We start from the raw sequence: 16,607 nt of genomic DNA, 5'->3' as shown, positions 1-16,607 counted from the left end.
GAGTTGGTTGGAGATCGTTGAGGGCTAGAGATGGTTGAGATGGTTGGAAATAGTTGGAGATGGTTGGAGATGGTTGAGATGGTTGAGGGCTGGAGATGGTTGGAGATGGTTGAGAATTTGAGGCATCTCCAACTCTCAAACCATCCAACCAACTTCAATCCTCACCAACTCTCAACACCAACCTCCAGCACTCCAACATCTCCAGCCAAACTTCTTGTTTTTATGTTGCTGACAGATTTGAGTCAAAGTAAAAAATCATTTGGAGTCTGTCAGTGACTGAAACAGCTTTAATGGACGGACTCTGACAGGAGCATTTGTCTTCATCTGCATTCGGGCTGATAAATCGTTCTTCTGGTTCAGTTCTGACCTCATTTCAGATCCAGGACCCGTTCACGGTCTGACCTGTTTAAACAGACGAGCCCAGTATCGCCCTGTAACATCGGTATTGATCATTAGATGGTAAATAAATGTCATCGAGCTTCGTACTTCTGTTATTACATCTGCAGTGGAGTTTTAAAAAATGCTGTAATCATGAAACTTTAACGTGACTCGTGGTGAACGTGGCGCTCTTTAACAAGTCTTTTCTCACAGTTGACTTGAGGTTAAAGTGACGTAATGATGCACACGTGAACGCGTTGTGCCCTAAAATAGAGTTTAAAAGTCAGAGTTTGATGAATTATTGAACAATTACCGGAAATACTACCAGACTGACTGTTGGCAAACATGTCACGTTTTAGTCAGCGCCGCCGGTTCTGCTTTTCCAGCCTGTTAGTTTGACTTCATCTTCTTCTGAGGGAAACGCTCTCTGTGCTTTTAATGGATAATGATGATTTAATTTATTTATTTTCATTTATTTTAATTAGAGCAAGTCCGAATCGGCTCAGTCAGAAGCTTCAACAGACGTGGAGCACCAACAATAAACAAATAATACATCATTTAAAGGTGCTATATGCCACATTTGGTTTCTTTTTACTGACTGTGGCCTGGTTGCTTGGTGTTTGTCTGGTGTTGGTTGCTTCATGGTGATTTGCAAATGGCAAGCTCGTTAGCATCATGTAGCCGATGAACCAAATTATAAATAGGTTGGTTGCTAAGTTGGAAAATCTGATAAATATACAGTTATATTTAATGTTTTCATCTCGTTAGCGTTAATGATGATGGAAAATAAGAATTAACAGTCGAGCTCACCATCTGCTGCAGGCACACACACTGGAACACGTTCATGTGTGTGTGCTTTAGTGTGTGTGTGTTCGTGTGTGTGTGTGTGTGCTGCATGTTTCACCAGGTGGTTTAGCGTGCGCACAGCGACAACATAAATCAGACGATACTCGGAGACGCTCAGCACAGACTGTACTCTGTACAGGATGAACTAACATGGAGCTCCTGAACATCAGAGACATCCGACGGTGTAAATAAGTTTTAATTGGACTTCATTCGATCAGCAGCCTGACCTCTGTGAGCATTCACATCGTTACTGTGTCCGTCTGCAGTTAGAGGCCACATCGGTTTGAATCTGATCAGTGGAACGACAAGAACCAGGCCGAGGAGATGTCGGTACACCGCGATAAAAAGATTATTAACGGTGCAGTGTGTCAGATTTAAGGAGCTCTGGTCACAGAATATAGTTTTTCGCCACTTTGGTTTCACCTTCATGCTACGAATGAGGTGGTGAGGTGGGGGGGTTGCAGCAACTAGCAGCACTTAGATCATGTGAGTGAACCAAGTTTCCATCTTCAACCATCTTCAGCAGTCAACCTTGTAAACCTACTTGAGAGTGAGATTTATGTTCTTTTTTAATTGCTTCTCCATCTTCTAGTAGCTCTGGGTCTGGACGGGGTATTTTGTGTTTTTTGTTGATTTCATGGACACTTTAGTTTCTCCACGCTACAAATCAGGTAGCAGCTTCCTCAGTAGATCTTTTGATTATGGTAAGTTTACACATTTGTACCAATAAAGTGTCACAAATTAATATTTAATAATAGAAAATGTTCAGAGGTTTGAGCTAGACTGAATATGAATATGAATCAGAATCTGCAGGCAAAGGACCAAGAGTTCTGGTTTCTGTTTGCAGTCTGAGCATTGTTGATTAGTCATGTTTGAGCAGATTTTGGTAGTAACAGTCCACGTGAAGAGCAGAAACTGCAATCTGAGAACCCGTCGACTGTCGGCTGACGATGATTTACCGTTTAATTAGCTTCTTATACAGGTATCTGTTTATAGAGATTAGTTCGAAATGTTTTTCTCGTCCAGACTTTGTTAACTTGCTCAGATTTGGTCATTTTTCTGATTTATGTTCTTCTAAATATGTAACCATGCTACATATTTATTAAACCGTTTCCCTCGTGTCAGTGGAATTGGCCGTAAATGTCAGATGATAGCCGATTTAATGTGAGGCTTAATGTTCAGCTTCTGTTTACTGGAAGGTGTTTCTAATATTTGTCATATTACATCACATTAGTTTTACCTGGAAGCACCTACAGTGGATTTGGCTGCAGCCACACTTGCAGGAATTTTACACCCAGTTACAGAGAGAAAGAAAAATCAAAGAACAATTGAGTGAGCTTTTGTTTTCGGGCTCTGTGGTGGTGAATAAACAGATGATGTGTTCAGTGATTCAGATGCTCCGATGTATCTTTGTTGAGCTCACAGATGACTGGTTGTAGAAACAATCAAACCGAGCGCAGCTTTGTGGGCTGAATAAAAAATGCAGATGTCATCTTCCTCCATAGAGAGCTGACTACAAACTACACCCCGTGAAAAGTACTGTCAGTTTTGACGGTGCCCGTGGGATGGACACTTTGAAATAACCCACCTTCCAACGAGAAAGAGGCTGACATGAACACAAAGTCTGACGATCAGGTTAATCCTCCAGAAATCTTCTGACTAACAAACAGACGGATGGAAGCAGCAGCTTGTGTGTGAACGTAATAAAAAGTGTGAAGAGAGAGGACAAGTATCAACAGGAAGCATCGTACCATATGTACCTGTTTGTTTAATGGCTCCTGAGTTCAGATGAAGGGAGGACGATGGACGTCTGCAGGCTTTGACCTCAGGGCTGCTTTACATCAGCTGCAGAGAGACAAAAAATATATTTACACACTCGTAAAGATTCAAACATGACTCAGATTTAAAATCACAAAGTCAGACTAAAGCGGATCGAAGGAAGCTCCACGGTTTGTTTTCTGTCGATCAAGACAGGTCCATGCCAAAACACCTCGATCGCCTCGTGGTTCAGGTGTTCATTTTTCCAATAAGTTTGATTTTAATGAGATATTTGATGGTATAAAAAGAGTTTTACATCATGACTGACAGCTGAGTCACCGGGCGTATGGTCGCTCCAGCCCCGTCCTCGAATACGTGGAGGTAAACTTCTGCAAAACTATGTTCAGGTGTTTCATGACCTGACTGAGTCGTCAGGTGCACAGGTGAGCATTTATATCACGGCTACATCAAAACCCAGCACAACAACCTGAGATATTTAAGCATAATATGTCAACAAATACTGAACGGACTGCCATGAACTTTGAAATACAGATATTCATGGCTCCCAGAGGATGAACCTCGTTGACTTTGGCGAACACCTGACTTTACATCCAGCACCGCCAGTTCCACATTTGAAGAAGAGTGCATCATCTCCTCAGGTGTTCTCAGGTGTTGCATGGGTCTGATGCACCGAGATCCGGCCCACAAGCCGCCAACTTGATGCATTACAGCAGCACAGCTGCTCGCTGCGCTCCGAGGATTCATCGTTCTGCTGAGAGAAGCTAAAATCTGTCCCGAGCTTCTCTTTTGTCTCCTCGCTCACTGAGAAACAGTCGTGGGAAGATCTCGACTAAACAAACAAACAAACAAACTTTTCCTTACACACACACACACACACACACACACACACACACACAACGCCTCTGTTCACGCTCCGACCAGCTGAGCTCGACATCGGAGACGCAACTTTTCTGTAACTTACTCACAGCGTTGCTTTGCCGTTTGACCCGCATGAATACTTAATGTTTTCTAGTAAATGCACCTGAATCATCTCGAAAGGTGTTTTTTATTTATTAGTTCTATTTATTCTACAACACTCATTAATTTTGCCCGTCTTTTAACCGACACCAACAGACGTGCGCACATCACTCCTGTTCTAACTCCCTTCATTGGCTTCCTGTCCTTTATGGAATTGATTTTAAACTTTTAATGTTTGTTTTTAAAGCTCTTAACGGCCTCGCCCCTTCGTATTTATCTGAGCTTTTAACTGTCGGTAATCCTGGTAGGAAGTGCCCAGGTCAAAATACAAACACTGGGGTGACTGAGCCTTTTCCGTTGCCGCCTCCAGGCTCTGGAATAAGCTCCCCGTCAAGATGCGTCTTGTTTCTGACCTGGGCCTCTTTAAATCCAGGCTAAAAAACATATTTATTTATTTATATTAATATTCAGGATGGCTTTTAATACCCAGTAGTATGATGACACTTATCTATCTCGATTTGTTGTGTTTTATTGTTTTTACTGTTCCTTTATTGTTTTTAATTTATTTGTTTTACTCATTGTTCTCGTTATTTATTACCTGTTGTAAAGAGCTGTATAAATAAAGAACATCGCTGGTCCTGGGTACTCACATTGCGAATGACAATAAATAAACCGTGAAATCTTGGAAATGGATTCGTGCTGTCACCTTTGTTCTAATATCCGATACCCATCAGCCTCACTACATCGACTAGCTGTAATTTTAAAGTCATAAAAAGTTTCACACCTTCAAACCTACTTCAGGTCGATCAGTGCTGGTTTGTTCAATGTATTAAAAATCGTTTTAAAATATGATGAAGCAGCTTTTTGTTGTTTTGCACCAAAAGGTTTGAAATAAACTGCCAAGACAAGTAAGAAAAGTAACCTCTGTTGACAGAAACGGCTCAAAATGTATTTTCTTAAATCATTATCTGTCACGTTTTATGAGAAATATCTTTAACTGTTAGTGTTATTATCCTTCGTCTGTCTCCTGTCTTAATGTTTATGTTGTGTAAGGTGTTTTAAGAACAAAGTTTATTATTTAAAGAGAGTTAAAATGTGACTTTTCACATGATTTCACGTCATCTCGACCGCTTGGTGTAAAACTCAGTCTGAGACTTGTCTGAAGTCTTTGTGTAGTCTTGTGGAGTCTGCAGTCTTACAGTCTTTTGACACGCTGTCTTCAGATTCAGAGGTTTTAGTGAATGAAACTAAACATAAAACTAAAACTTTTCTAACTCACTAATCTGAATCAAATGAGAGAAAACACCTTCTGGCTGATTTGTGTTTGTTATTATGACTCTACATATTTTAATATAATCCATATAAAATGTGTCAGCGCTGAGGATACACCGTTTGAAACACATTTAACTCTTCGACTCTCAGATGAATTAAAAGGTTTTCCTTCAGAATAAAAGCACAGATGAGTTCACACTGTGAGCGAGCAGCGATGAACCCGTGATGGATGACCGGCACCGGTACAGTCCGGTACCTGCAGCCGCCGTGAGAGTCCGTGAGGAACGCCAAAAGAAAAAAGGGAAGTACATGAGTGATTCATCACGTCAGCGCTCCGCGTTTCTGCGCCATGATTCACGCTTTCATTGTTTGTTTGTTTGTTTGTTTTCAGTCCGTGATTCAAAGCTGCAGATCGATTCGTCACCATCGTGAACAGACGTGATGAAGAGAGTCGTGACAGAATAAAAGATGAAGCGGACGCACTAATACTTCAGAGCTCGGCGCTCTTTTGTTCTGTTCACAAAGCTTTTGTTTAACGTTCAGCGCGAGGATTGTTCCCTGTGGGCCGCCGTACATCGATCTGTGAGCAAACATGAAGCCTCAGGAAGCAAAGACTGACTCTTTAACATGATTAAATCACTGTATACATTTATCAGTGCTCGTGTTTCAAATCTGAAGTCTCTCTGTGATGTAAATATTTATTATTTTATGTGAAATCGAGTTAAAAAACATCTTCAGTCTGTTTTTATTGAGAGTTTAACATGAACTCACTTTAACACAACAGTGATGCGGTCTGAAGCGCCAATAATAAAGTTAAAGCACGCCTCTGAGTGTATTTGTTATAAAAATTAGGAGTATACTGGGGTGCAGATGTTTTTGTGTTTTCTGTCTTTTGCATATCTCGCCCACTCTCCTTATCTGGCCTGTGTTTACTGAGGCTGGCAGGGAGAGATGATTAAAAACTAGTTTAAGAGAGAGACAGGTTAGGGGAAGTGTCGTTTTGGACAAGAAACATGATGTTCATTACTGAGCGGAAAACCAAAAAAAGGAAATTATCAGATGTCCGAGACAGCCCATTTTAAAAAACTGTATAAGAACCAACGGTTAGAGCTCCTCGAGGAGCCTTTTCTCTGTAACCCCTCTGTGTGTTGCTCTGTTAAAGGCTCCTTCTTGTACAAGAATAATAAATTCAACTTTGATATTTTGAATCCCGTCCTCCTAATTCAAGGGTTTTTCTTTAAAAAAATTCCTGTAAAGGCCAACTCACACAGGACGCGGAACGGAAGCGGAACGGCACCGCCGCGGTCACCGTAGCAAATAGAATCCAGTCTAGTCAATGTCGATTTTTTTTAGTTAATTTCTATTTTTTCCGCGAGCCGCGGCTGAACCTCGTAAATTTCAACAGAGCACTGCGCACCAGACAGGAAATCCGACACAGAATCAACGTAATAAACTTCCGCCCCCTTTCAAAATAAAACACAATACTCAGTTCCCCTGCGGAAAGCTCGCGCTGTGGCGCGGAGAGCCGCTTCTGGGACGCTTCTGTTCCGCGTCCGTTCCGCGCCCGGTGTGAGTTGGCCTTAATTGTTGAAGTGGAACAACACACAATCATTTATGACACAACAGATGCTTTTTATAATCTCCTCCACGTCGGAGAAGCAAAGTCTGCTGTTTGTTATTGTTGTTTTCTATTTATACACTGTTTATCGCGGGGTCTCGGGTATGTCCAGGATTCTAGCGTGATCTCGTGATCTTGCGTGAATACGGCCGGCTCGCTCCGCTGCCGTTCCGCGTCCGGTGTGAGTCCCGTGTAACAGTATTATTGTGATTATACAACAATGACCAACTTTAATGAAAGTTTTAATCAAAATGTTTCATATTTTATCTCAAAATAAACATTATTTTGCTCAGTTTCACCGTCAGTCACTGCAGTAGACTCTTACATGTAATGTAACACAGTTTACACCTCCAGCAAGTAGTAACTAACGTCCATGGAGTCGATTAAATTAAACACCAAGCTGTCCTGTTAGCTCAGTGTGTGTGTTGTATGAGTTTGTCCATCTCTGCGGTGCAAACGTCGTAACCCTGCGTGCAGCTACAGGTTGCAGCCGGCCTGTCAAACAGACGGCACGTGACTCACGGACGCGGAGAGTCTTCCAGATTTCTTGACAGCGGCGCTGCCCACACAGCACGAAGCCCGTCGCCCTGTTTTTACTTCATTCATGTGCAGATGAGAGGAGACGGTGACTAATCCTGCACCAACCGAACATTTTATCTTCTAAGACTTTAATGATCAGTTTGAGATTTAAGTTCAAAGGAGACGACGCCGCTGCCTTTTTCATGTGAGCATCAACGAGAGTCAGAGTTTCTGACGCCGTCAGGAGCTGGTTTCAAACTAAAACGTGTCATCTGATTGGTTTAAAAACCCAAAGAAAGCTTCACCCTCTGATGGAGGTGTGATGAAAAGAGATTTATTCCCAATCGCTGCCGACACTTCGGTGCCACCTGAGAGTGCTGAGCTGTCGAACCAAACCCTGAAAGATGAAAGTGTGGAGCGCGGAGGCAGACAGGTAATCCTCCAGAGACCCAATTACACCTGAACCACCACGAGGTGGATGCAGAGGTGGAGAGCGAGGCGCCCACTCTCTACAGACAGACAGCTGAGCACTCGGGTGGTGCTGCTGCTTCACATCATCCTGAAACTCACTTCTGTTAAAAGGTAGGGAGAAACTTACAGCAAGTGTGCATCCTCTTCGCTCTCTTCTCCTCTGCCATTATGTCTGTAGAGGCTGCTGAGCCCGGTTACATTGCCCACTCGCCCAGCTCCGGTTCTGGCACGACACCGGCTCCACTCCCTCATGACCGTGGCCTGTAAACTTCTTCTTCTTCTCAGTGGTCCAAAACAAAGTGGTGGTACAAACACTAACACAGTGCTCTGAGCTCACAGCTCTGAGCTAACAGCAGCTACAGTCGGCAGCAGAAAACATTTTCTCCATAAAATATGATCCAGCTTCACCAAAATCAGTGAAATAAAATTACCTGAAAATACGTCAGGCATGACTTTTTGGTGCAGATACTGGAGTAAGGTGACTTAAACTGCTGGTAATTAGCTGTTAATTAGGTGAAATCAAACCCCAGGTGTGACTAAAAACCATCTTCAGAGCAGAAGATCGAGTCAGACCACACAGCGAGCTGTAATTACCTAAAAAGAAACGTCACCGTCATTACAGCCGAGCATCTGGTTCAGGTTTGGGAGAATAAACTCGAGCCGCGTTCGGGCTCTGCTCTGAATTATCGGCTCCAACGTGATAACTGTGCAAAGCGAGTGGCTCGATGCCAAACGCTCTCGTGATCCAGCCACCGTGTTACCGCCGCTGCCTCGTCTGGATCTAATAAACCGCAATGACTGAACTGCTGAGGCATTCGGCCGTGGCAGAGGGAAGAGCTACCACGCTGCAGGCAGAGTTTGATGGTTAGGCTGCAGATTAAAATCGGCCCAAACCGAGCAGCGACTTCTGATTTCTGCTGAATCACCATTAATCCAACGTGTCTGCTCCGTGATTCCTAACTCACCCTCCATGCAGGCTGGAATAAACCACAAACCGCCGGTCCAACCAGCAGCAGCCGGAATAAAAACAGACCCATGAAGTCGAGCTGCTTTGAAGAAATAAAACCTCGTCATGGTTTCAGACTCGTTAGCACTCGTGGCACGAGAGGAAGATGATGTCAGGCTGTTCACGCTCCGGTTGGACAGATTCATGGGATATTTAAGACGTTCATGCTCCTGAGAGGATGATCCTCCATGTCCTCATCTCGTTTAATGAGTCGCAGGTTGCTTGTTGCTTGACTTTCTCTTGGGTCATTTGAATCTATAGTTTCACCTTCTGATTGTCCATCAGGGCCGTGACGACACGCTCATCATCTGATTTGATATTACGATTCATTCTGATTCGACCGTGGGAAGAAGCTGAATCACTCGTTCTTCTTATTTCAGCAGCACTGATGGTAAAACGTGTATTAAAGTGGAGTTAGCGGTCCCTGCTCATCAGGGTAGTGCTGAGAACAATAAATAAAATGGAAAATATCTTTCTTTATGCATCGTTAAACATCTTTAGTATCTTTAAACGCACTGGGAATCTAGACTTTGACCCTTTGAGGTTGCTGTAGCTGCTCAGAACAATGTTAAGTTCGAGCACACGTGTTGTTCTTTGTTGACCATGTGAAGAAAAATGTGCCGTGTGTTAATGTTACTGATGTTCATCTTAAACAACAAAACACATGACAAATATCTCCTTTCTTTAGAAACAGTCTCACAGTAAACTGGTGTTAACTGGTGTAATTCAGTATCTTAAATAACAACAGCAGAAATCTGAAAGCTCTCATCTTCAACGACGGAAAATGGCCTCAAATCTTTTCCAATAAAAAAAACAATTGCCTGGTAATTTCTTGCGTTGCTATGGAGGCGAGGAGACGCAAAGCCTCTCGTCAGGGTTTTGTCTGTCCATTTCTCACGGTTGTATTTGTTTATATATTCAATCCAAAATGCTCCACACAGGTGATTTAATGCTGCTCGGTGCGTCCTCTGCTTCAAAGCTATTTTTTACCTTCGCTACATCTTCCCTCGTTCTGTGCTCCGTACCTACGTAGTGACGTGACCCGACGTCTGACGTCTGACGTTGAACAAATGAATCACCAACCAGTGACTTTTTTTAAAATGACGTAAGAAAAACAACATATCCTACTTCTCTCCCATTCGCCAAGAATCGCGATTCATTTTTTCTGTCATCCGATGCGAGTTGTCACGCATTTGTACCGATTTTTAAATCCTGTCACGTTGCATCGTTACTAGGGACGTAACGATGCACTCAACTCGCGACTCGATTCGAGTCACGATTTTTTGTTCACAATACGATTTTTTCACGATTTTTCAAAATCAAAATGAGCTACAGACAAATTCTGACCAAATAAAATTATCTTTTTATTTGTAGGAAAAAAAATCTTTCTTTACAGAAACTCTCAAACAGTTTGTGTTCTTATAAAAAGTGCAACTTACATCTTAAACAACAAAAAACATGACAGATATCTGCTTTCTCTAGAAACAATCTCACAGTAAACTGCTGTGATGCAGTTTTCGCTCACGAGGCGTAACCAGGGCTCTAAATTAACTTTTTTGATCACCAGCCAATGTGGCTGGTAAGTTTTTGAAGTCACCAGCCAACCAGCCACATTTTTTCCTGTGCAAAAAAGACTTAATTAATTTGATCATTTTATTAACTAAAGCTTTAAATTAATCTCACAATGAAGTTGTGAACTTAAGTACACACAAAAATTATCCCAACATTTCATTACTCATTAACCTTTACAAACTATTCAGGGTCTAATATGACACATGTTTTGTACATAACTATAAAATAAAAACATTAAAACTGCTCGCAGTGGGGCGGTCGGTGGCGTAGTGGGTTAAGCGGCCGCCTCGTGTGTAGAGGCTTCAGTCCTCGCTGCAGCTGGCCCCGGTTTGAATCCCGCATCGGACGGCCATTTACTGCGTGTCATTCCCCCTCTCTCTGCTTCCTGTCTATCTTCAGCTGTACTATCAATTAAAGGCCAAAAAAAATGGGAGGGCATTACTTATTTATTTAGTCAGCCAAATTTGATTTCACAGTTAAGGTTAAAGGTCAGTGTTTCCAGTGTCCTGCCAGCTCTGCCTGCTCTGCTGCCATCTCATGTGTTTCACGTTCAGTATGCTGGCATGAGTCCGTGTTTTAAGAACAAAGTTTATTTATTATTGTTGATTTTATTGATTTACGTCATCTCGACCGTTTGGTGTAAACTCTGAGCACTCGTCTGAAGTCTTTGCGTAGTCTGGGAGTCTGGCAGTCTTATAAATAGTTTACAGTCTTTGACACGCGTCGTTCAGATTCAGAGTTTTAGTGAAGCTCGGCATAAAACTAATAACGTTTCCTAAATCACTAATCTGAATCAAATGAGAGAAACACCTTCTGGCTGATTTGTTTTGTTATTTATGACTCACATATTTAATATAATCCATATAAAATGTGTCAGCGCTGAGTGACACACCGTTGAAACACATTTAACTCTTCGACTCTCATATGAATTCAAAAGGTTTTCCTTTCAGAATAAAAGACAGATGAGTTCACAACTGTGAGCAGCGCGATGAACCTGTACCTGCACCGCGTGAGTCCGTGACGAAACGCCAAAAGAAAAAAGGAAGTACATGAGGTGATTCATCACGTTCCAGCGATCCGCGTTTTCTGCGCCATGATTCACGCGCTGTTCATTGTTTGTTTGTTTGGTTGTTGTCATGTCCAGTGATTCAAAGCTGGCAGATCGATCGTCACCAATCGTGAACAGACGGATGAAGAGAGTACGTGACAGAATAAAGATGAAGCGGACGCACTAATACTCAGAAGCTGGGCTCTTTTTGTTCTGTGTCACAATAGTTTTGTTTAATCTTCAGCGCGAGGATTGTTCCTGTGGGCGCCGTACATCGATCTGGGAAGTCAAACATGAAGCTCAGGAAGCAAAGACGACTCCTTTAATGATAAATCACTGTGCACATTAGCAGTGTCATGTTTCAAATCTAAGTCTCTCTGTGATGTAATATTTATTATTTATGGTGAATCGAGGTTAAAAAACATCTTCAGTCCTGTTTTTATTGAGATTAACATGAACTACTTTAGCACACAGTGATGCGGTCTGAACCAAATTAAGATAAAGCCACGCCTCTGAGTGATTTTGTATAAAAATAGGAGTATATGGGGTGCAGATGTTTTTTGTTTTTCTGTCTTTTGCATATCTCGCCCCTCTCCTATCTGGCCTTGGTTTACTGAGGCTGGCAGGGAGAGATGATTAAAAAAACAGTTTAAGAGAGAGACAGTTAGGGAAGTGTCTTTGGACAGAAACATGATTTCATTACTGAGCGGAAAACCAAAAAAGGAAATTATCAGTGGGGAGGTGTCCGAGACAGCCCATTTTATAAAGAACCAAGTTAGAGCTCCTCGAGGGAGCCTTTTTCTGTAACCCTCTGTGGGTTTGCTCGTTAAAGGCTCCTTCGTGTACAAGAATAATAATTACAACTTTGATATTCTGAACCGGTCCTCCTAATCAAGGGTTTTTTCTTAAAAAAATCCTGTAAAGGCCAACCACACAGGACGGATCAGAGCGTCCCAGAAGCGTCTCTCCAACGCCCGGTGCGAGCTTCCGCAGGATTTCTATTTTTTCCGCGAGCCGCGGCTAACCTCGTAATTTCAACAACAGAGCACTGCGCACCAGACGGGAAATCCGACACAGAATCAACTAATAAACTTCCGCCCCCTTTCAAAATAAAACACAAACACAGTTCATGTAGCTTTTTACAACTTCACATCAACGTTACGTCAGACCGTGGGCACCAGGTGATCAAAGATCGATCAAAGGGTCTCAACGAGAGACTAATTGTTGACGTGGAACAACACACAATCTATGACACAACAGATGCTTTTTATAATCTGCCTCCACGTCGGAGAAGCAAGTCGCTGTTTGTTGTTGTTGTTTTTTTTTTTTATACAGTTTATCGCGGGGTCTCGGGTATGTCCAGGATTTCGCGTGATCTCGCGTAATACGGCCGCGTCGCTCCGCTGCCGTTCCGCCTCCTGTGTGAGTCCCGTGTAACAGTATATTGTGATTATACAACAATGACCAACTTAATGAAATTTTAAATCAAAATGTTTCATATTTTATCTCAAAAACATTATTTGCTCAGTTTCACCGTCAGTCACTGCGGTAGACTCTTACATGTAATGTAACACAGTACACCTCCAGCAAGTAACTAACGTCCATGGAGTCGATTAAATTAAACACCAAACTGCCCGTTAGCTCAGTGTGTGTGTTGTATGAGTAGTGTCCACTCTGCGGTGCAAACGTCGTAACCCTGCGTGCAGCTACAGTTTGCAGCCGGCCTGTCAACAGACGGCACGTGACTCACGGACGCGGAGAATCTTCCAGATTTCTTGACAGCGGCGTGCCCCACACAGCACGAAGCCCGTCGCCCTGTTTTACTTCATCAGTGGCAGATGAGAGGAGACGGTGATTAATCCATCTGCACCAAACCGAACATTTACTTCTAAGACTTTAATGACAGTTTGAGATTTAAGTTCAAAGGAGACGACGCCGCTGCTTTTTCAGTGACATCAACGAGAGTCAGAGTCTGACGCCGTCAGGAGCTGGTTTCAAACTAAAACGTGTCATCTGATTGGTTTAAAAACCCAAAGAAAGCTTCACCCTCTGATGGAGTGTGAGGAAAAGAGATTTATTCCAATCGCTGCCGACACTTCGGTGCCACCTGAGAGTGCTGAGCTGTCGAACCAAACCCTGAAAGATGAAAGTGTGGGAGCGCGGAGGCAGACAGGTAATCCTCAGAGACCCAATTACACCTGAACCACCACAGGTGGATGCAGAGGTGGAGAGCGAGGCGCCCACTCTCTACAGACAGACAGCTGAGCACTCGGGTGGTGCTGCTGCTTCACATCATCCTGAAACTCACTTCTGTTAAAGGTAGGGAGAAACTTACAGCAAGGTGCATCCTCTTCTCTCTTCTCCTCTGCCATTATTTCTGTAGAGGCTGCTGAGCCCGGTTACATTGCCCACTCGCCCAGCTCCGGTTCTGGCACGACACGGCTCCACTCCCTCATGACCGGGGCCTGTAAACTTTCTTCTCTCCTCAGTGTCCAAAACAAAGTGGTGGTACAAACACTAACACAGTGCTCTGAGCTCACAGCCCTGAGCTAACAGCAGCTACAGTTGGCAGCTTCAATCCAGTAACCAAATCGTGAAATAAAATACGTCAGGCATGACTTTTTGGTGCAGATACGGGAGTAAGGTGATTAAACTGCTGGTAATTAGCGTTAATTAGGTGAATCAACCACCAGGTGTGACTAAAACCATCTCGAGGCAGGAGCGAGTCAGACCACACAGCGAGCTGTAATTCCCTAAAAAGAAACGTCACCGTCATTACACGCCGAGCATCTGGTTCAGGTTTGGGAGAATAAACTCGAGCGCGTCCCTGCTCTGAATTATCGGCTCCAACGTGATAACCGTGCAAAGCGAGTGGCTCGATGCCAAACGCTCTCGTGATCCAGCCACCGTGTTACCGCCGCTGCCTCGTCTGGATCTAAAAAAACCGCAATGACTGAACTGCTGAGCATTCGCCGTGGCAGAGGGAAGAGCACCACGCTGCAGGCAGAGTTTGATGGTTAGGCTGCGAGATTAAAATCGGCCCAAACCCGAGCAGGCACTTCTGATTTCTGCTGAATCACAATTAATCCAACGTGTCTGCTCCGGATTCCAACCACACCTCCATGCAGGCTGGAATAAACCACAAACCGCCGGTCCAACCAGCAGCAGCCGATAAAAAAACAGACCCACGAAGTCGAGCTGCTTTGAAGAAATAAAACCTCGTCATGGTTTTCAGACTCGTAGCACTCGTGGCACGAGAGGAGAGATGTCAGGCGGTTCACGCCCGTGTTGGACAGATTCACGGGATATTTAAGACGTTCATGCTCCTGAGAGGATGTCCTCCATGTCCTCATCTCGTTTAATGAGTCGCAGGTTGCTTGTTGCTTGACTTCTCTTTGGGTCATTAAATCTATAGTTTCACCTTCTGATTGTCCATCAGGGCCGTGACGACACGCTCATCATCTGATTGATATTACGATTTATTCGATTCGACCGTGGGAAGAAGCTGAACCACTCGTTCTTCTTTTCAGCAGCACTGATGGTAAAACGTGTATTAAAGTGGTGACAGTTGGAGTCAGTCCCTGTCATCAGGGTAGTGCTGAGAACAATAAAGAAAATGGAAAATATCTTTCTTTATGCATCGTTAAACATCTTAGTATCTTTAAACGCACTGGGAATCTAGACTTTGACCCTTTGAGGTTGCTGTCGCTGCTCAGAACAATGTTAAGTTCGAGCACACGTGTTGTTCTTTGTTGACCATGTGAAGAAAAATGTGCCGTGTGTTAATGTTACGATTTCATCTTAACAACAAAACAACAATAATCTCCTTTCTTAGAAACAGTCTCACAGTAACTGGTGTTAACTGGTGTAATCCATATCTTAAATAACACAGCAGAAATCCGAAAGCTCCATCTTCAAGACGGAAAATGGCCTCAAATCTTTTCCAATAAAAAAAACAATTGCCTGGTAATTTCTGCGCGTTGCTATGGAGGCGAGGAGACGCAAAGCCTCTCGTCAGGGTTTGTCTTCCATTTCTCACGGTTGTATTTGTTTATATATTAATCCAAAATGCTCCACACAGTGATTAAAGCTGCTGCTCGGTGCGTCTCTGCTTCAAAGCTTTTTACCGTCGCACTCTTCCCTCGTTCTGTGCTCCGTACTACGTAGTAACGTGACCGACCTGACGTCTGACGTTGAACAAATGAATCACCAACCAGTGACTTTTTTTTAAATGAGTAAGAAAAACAACATATCCTACTTCTCTCGCCATTCGCCAAGAATCGCGATTCATTTTTCTGTCAACCGATGCGAGTGTCACGCATTGTACCGATTTTTAATACGTGTCACGATGCATCGTTACTAGGGACGTAACGATGCACTCATCACGACTCGAGATCAGATTTTTGTTCACGATACGATTTTTTCACGATTTTTTAAAATCAAAATGAGCTACAGACAAATTATGACCAAATAAAAATCTTTTTACAGAAACTCTCAAACAGTTTGTGTTGTTATAAAAAGTGCAACTTACTCTTAAACAAAAAACATAAAAAAAATCTGCTTTCTTCAGAAACAATCCACAGTAAACTGCTGTGTATGTCAGTTTCGTCAGAGGGTGAACCAGGGCTCTAATAACTTTTGATCACCACCAAGTGGCTGGTAAGTTTTTGAAGTTACCGCCAACCAGCCACATTTTTTCCTGTGCAAAAAAGAGGATATGAGAGCAACTGAATTAATAGATCATTTTATTAACTAAAGCTTTAAATTAATCTACAATGAAGTTGGGAAACTTAAGTACATACAAAAATTATCCCACATTCATTACTCATTAACCCTTACAAACTATCAGGGTCAATATGACACATTTTTGTACATAACAATAAAATAAAAACATTAAACTTGCGAGCACAGCAGCACCTCCACCTCGAGGGGCGGAAGCCAGACACAGAAAAAGCAAAGAGAATCCGGTGGATTTTCAAAATAAATACCCCGTGCAAACTGCCGTCGTAAAAACAGACAAAAGCAAACTAATTAACTACGTAGCATATTACAATGTAGAAGCATGTTTAGAAGAACATACACCGGAAAATGTCCAAATTGAGCAAGTAAACAAAGTCTGGCGGGCTAAGCGCTCCGCTCTG

The 16,607-nt window shown here is 42.9% G+C and overlaps 1 protein-coding gene across 2 annotated transcripts in view; it reads right to left on the bottom strand.

The window, feature by feature from the left end:
* The window catches only part of LOC104939680 (tetraspanin-18), a 36,869-nt gene that overhangs the window by 14,716 nt on the left and 5,546 nt on the right, over positions 1-16,607 (bottom strand). The window contains exon 2 of one of the 2 annotated variants that reach the window (XM_019256173.2): positions 2,976-3,069. In XM_019256173.2, coding sequence (XP_019111718.1) covers positions 2,976-2,978 — 3 coding nt within the window. In that variant the 5' untranslated portion in view covers positions 2,979-3,069. The remainder of the gene's footprint in view (positions 1-2,975; positions 3,070-16,607) is intronic. The other variant, XM_019256174.2, reaches the window with a different exon arrangement.

The sequence above is a fragment of the Larimichthys crocea genome, chromosome VIII, assembly GCF_000972845.2.
Source record: "Larimichthys crocea isolate SSNF chromosome VIII, L_crocea_2.0, whole genome shotgun sequence".
NCBI lineage: Eukaryota > Metazoa > Chordata > Actinopteri > Sciaenidae > Larimichthys > Larimichthys crocea.
Note: the sequence above shows the minus strand (reverse complement) of the source record. Positions and strands in the feature narration are given on the sequence as shown.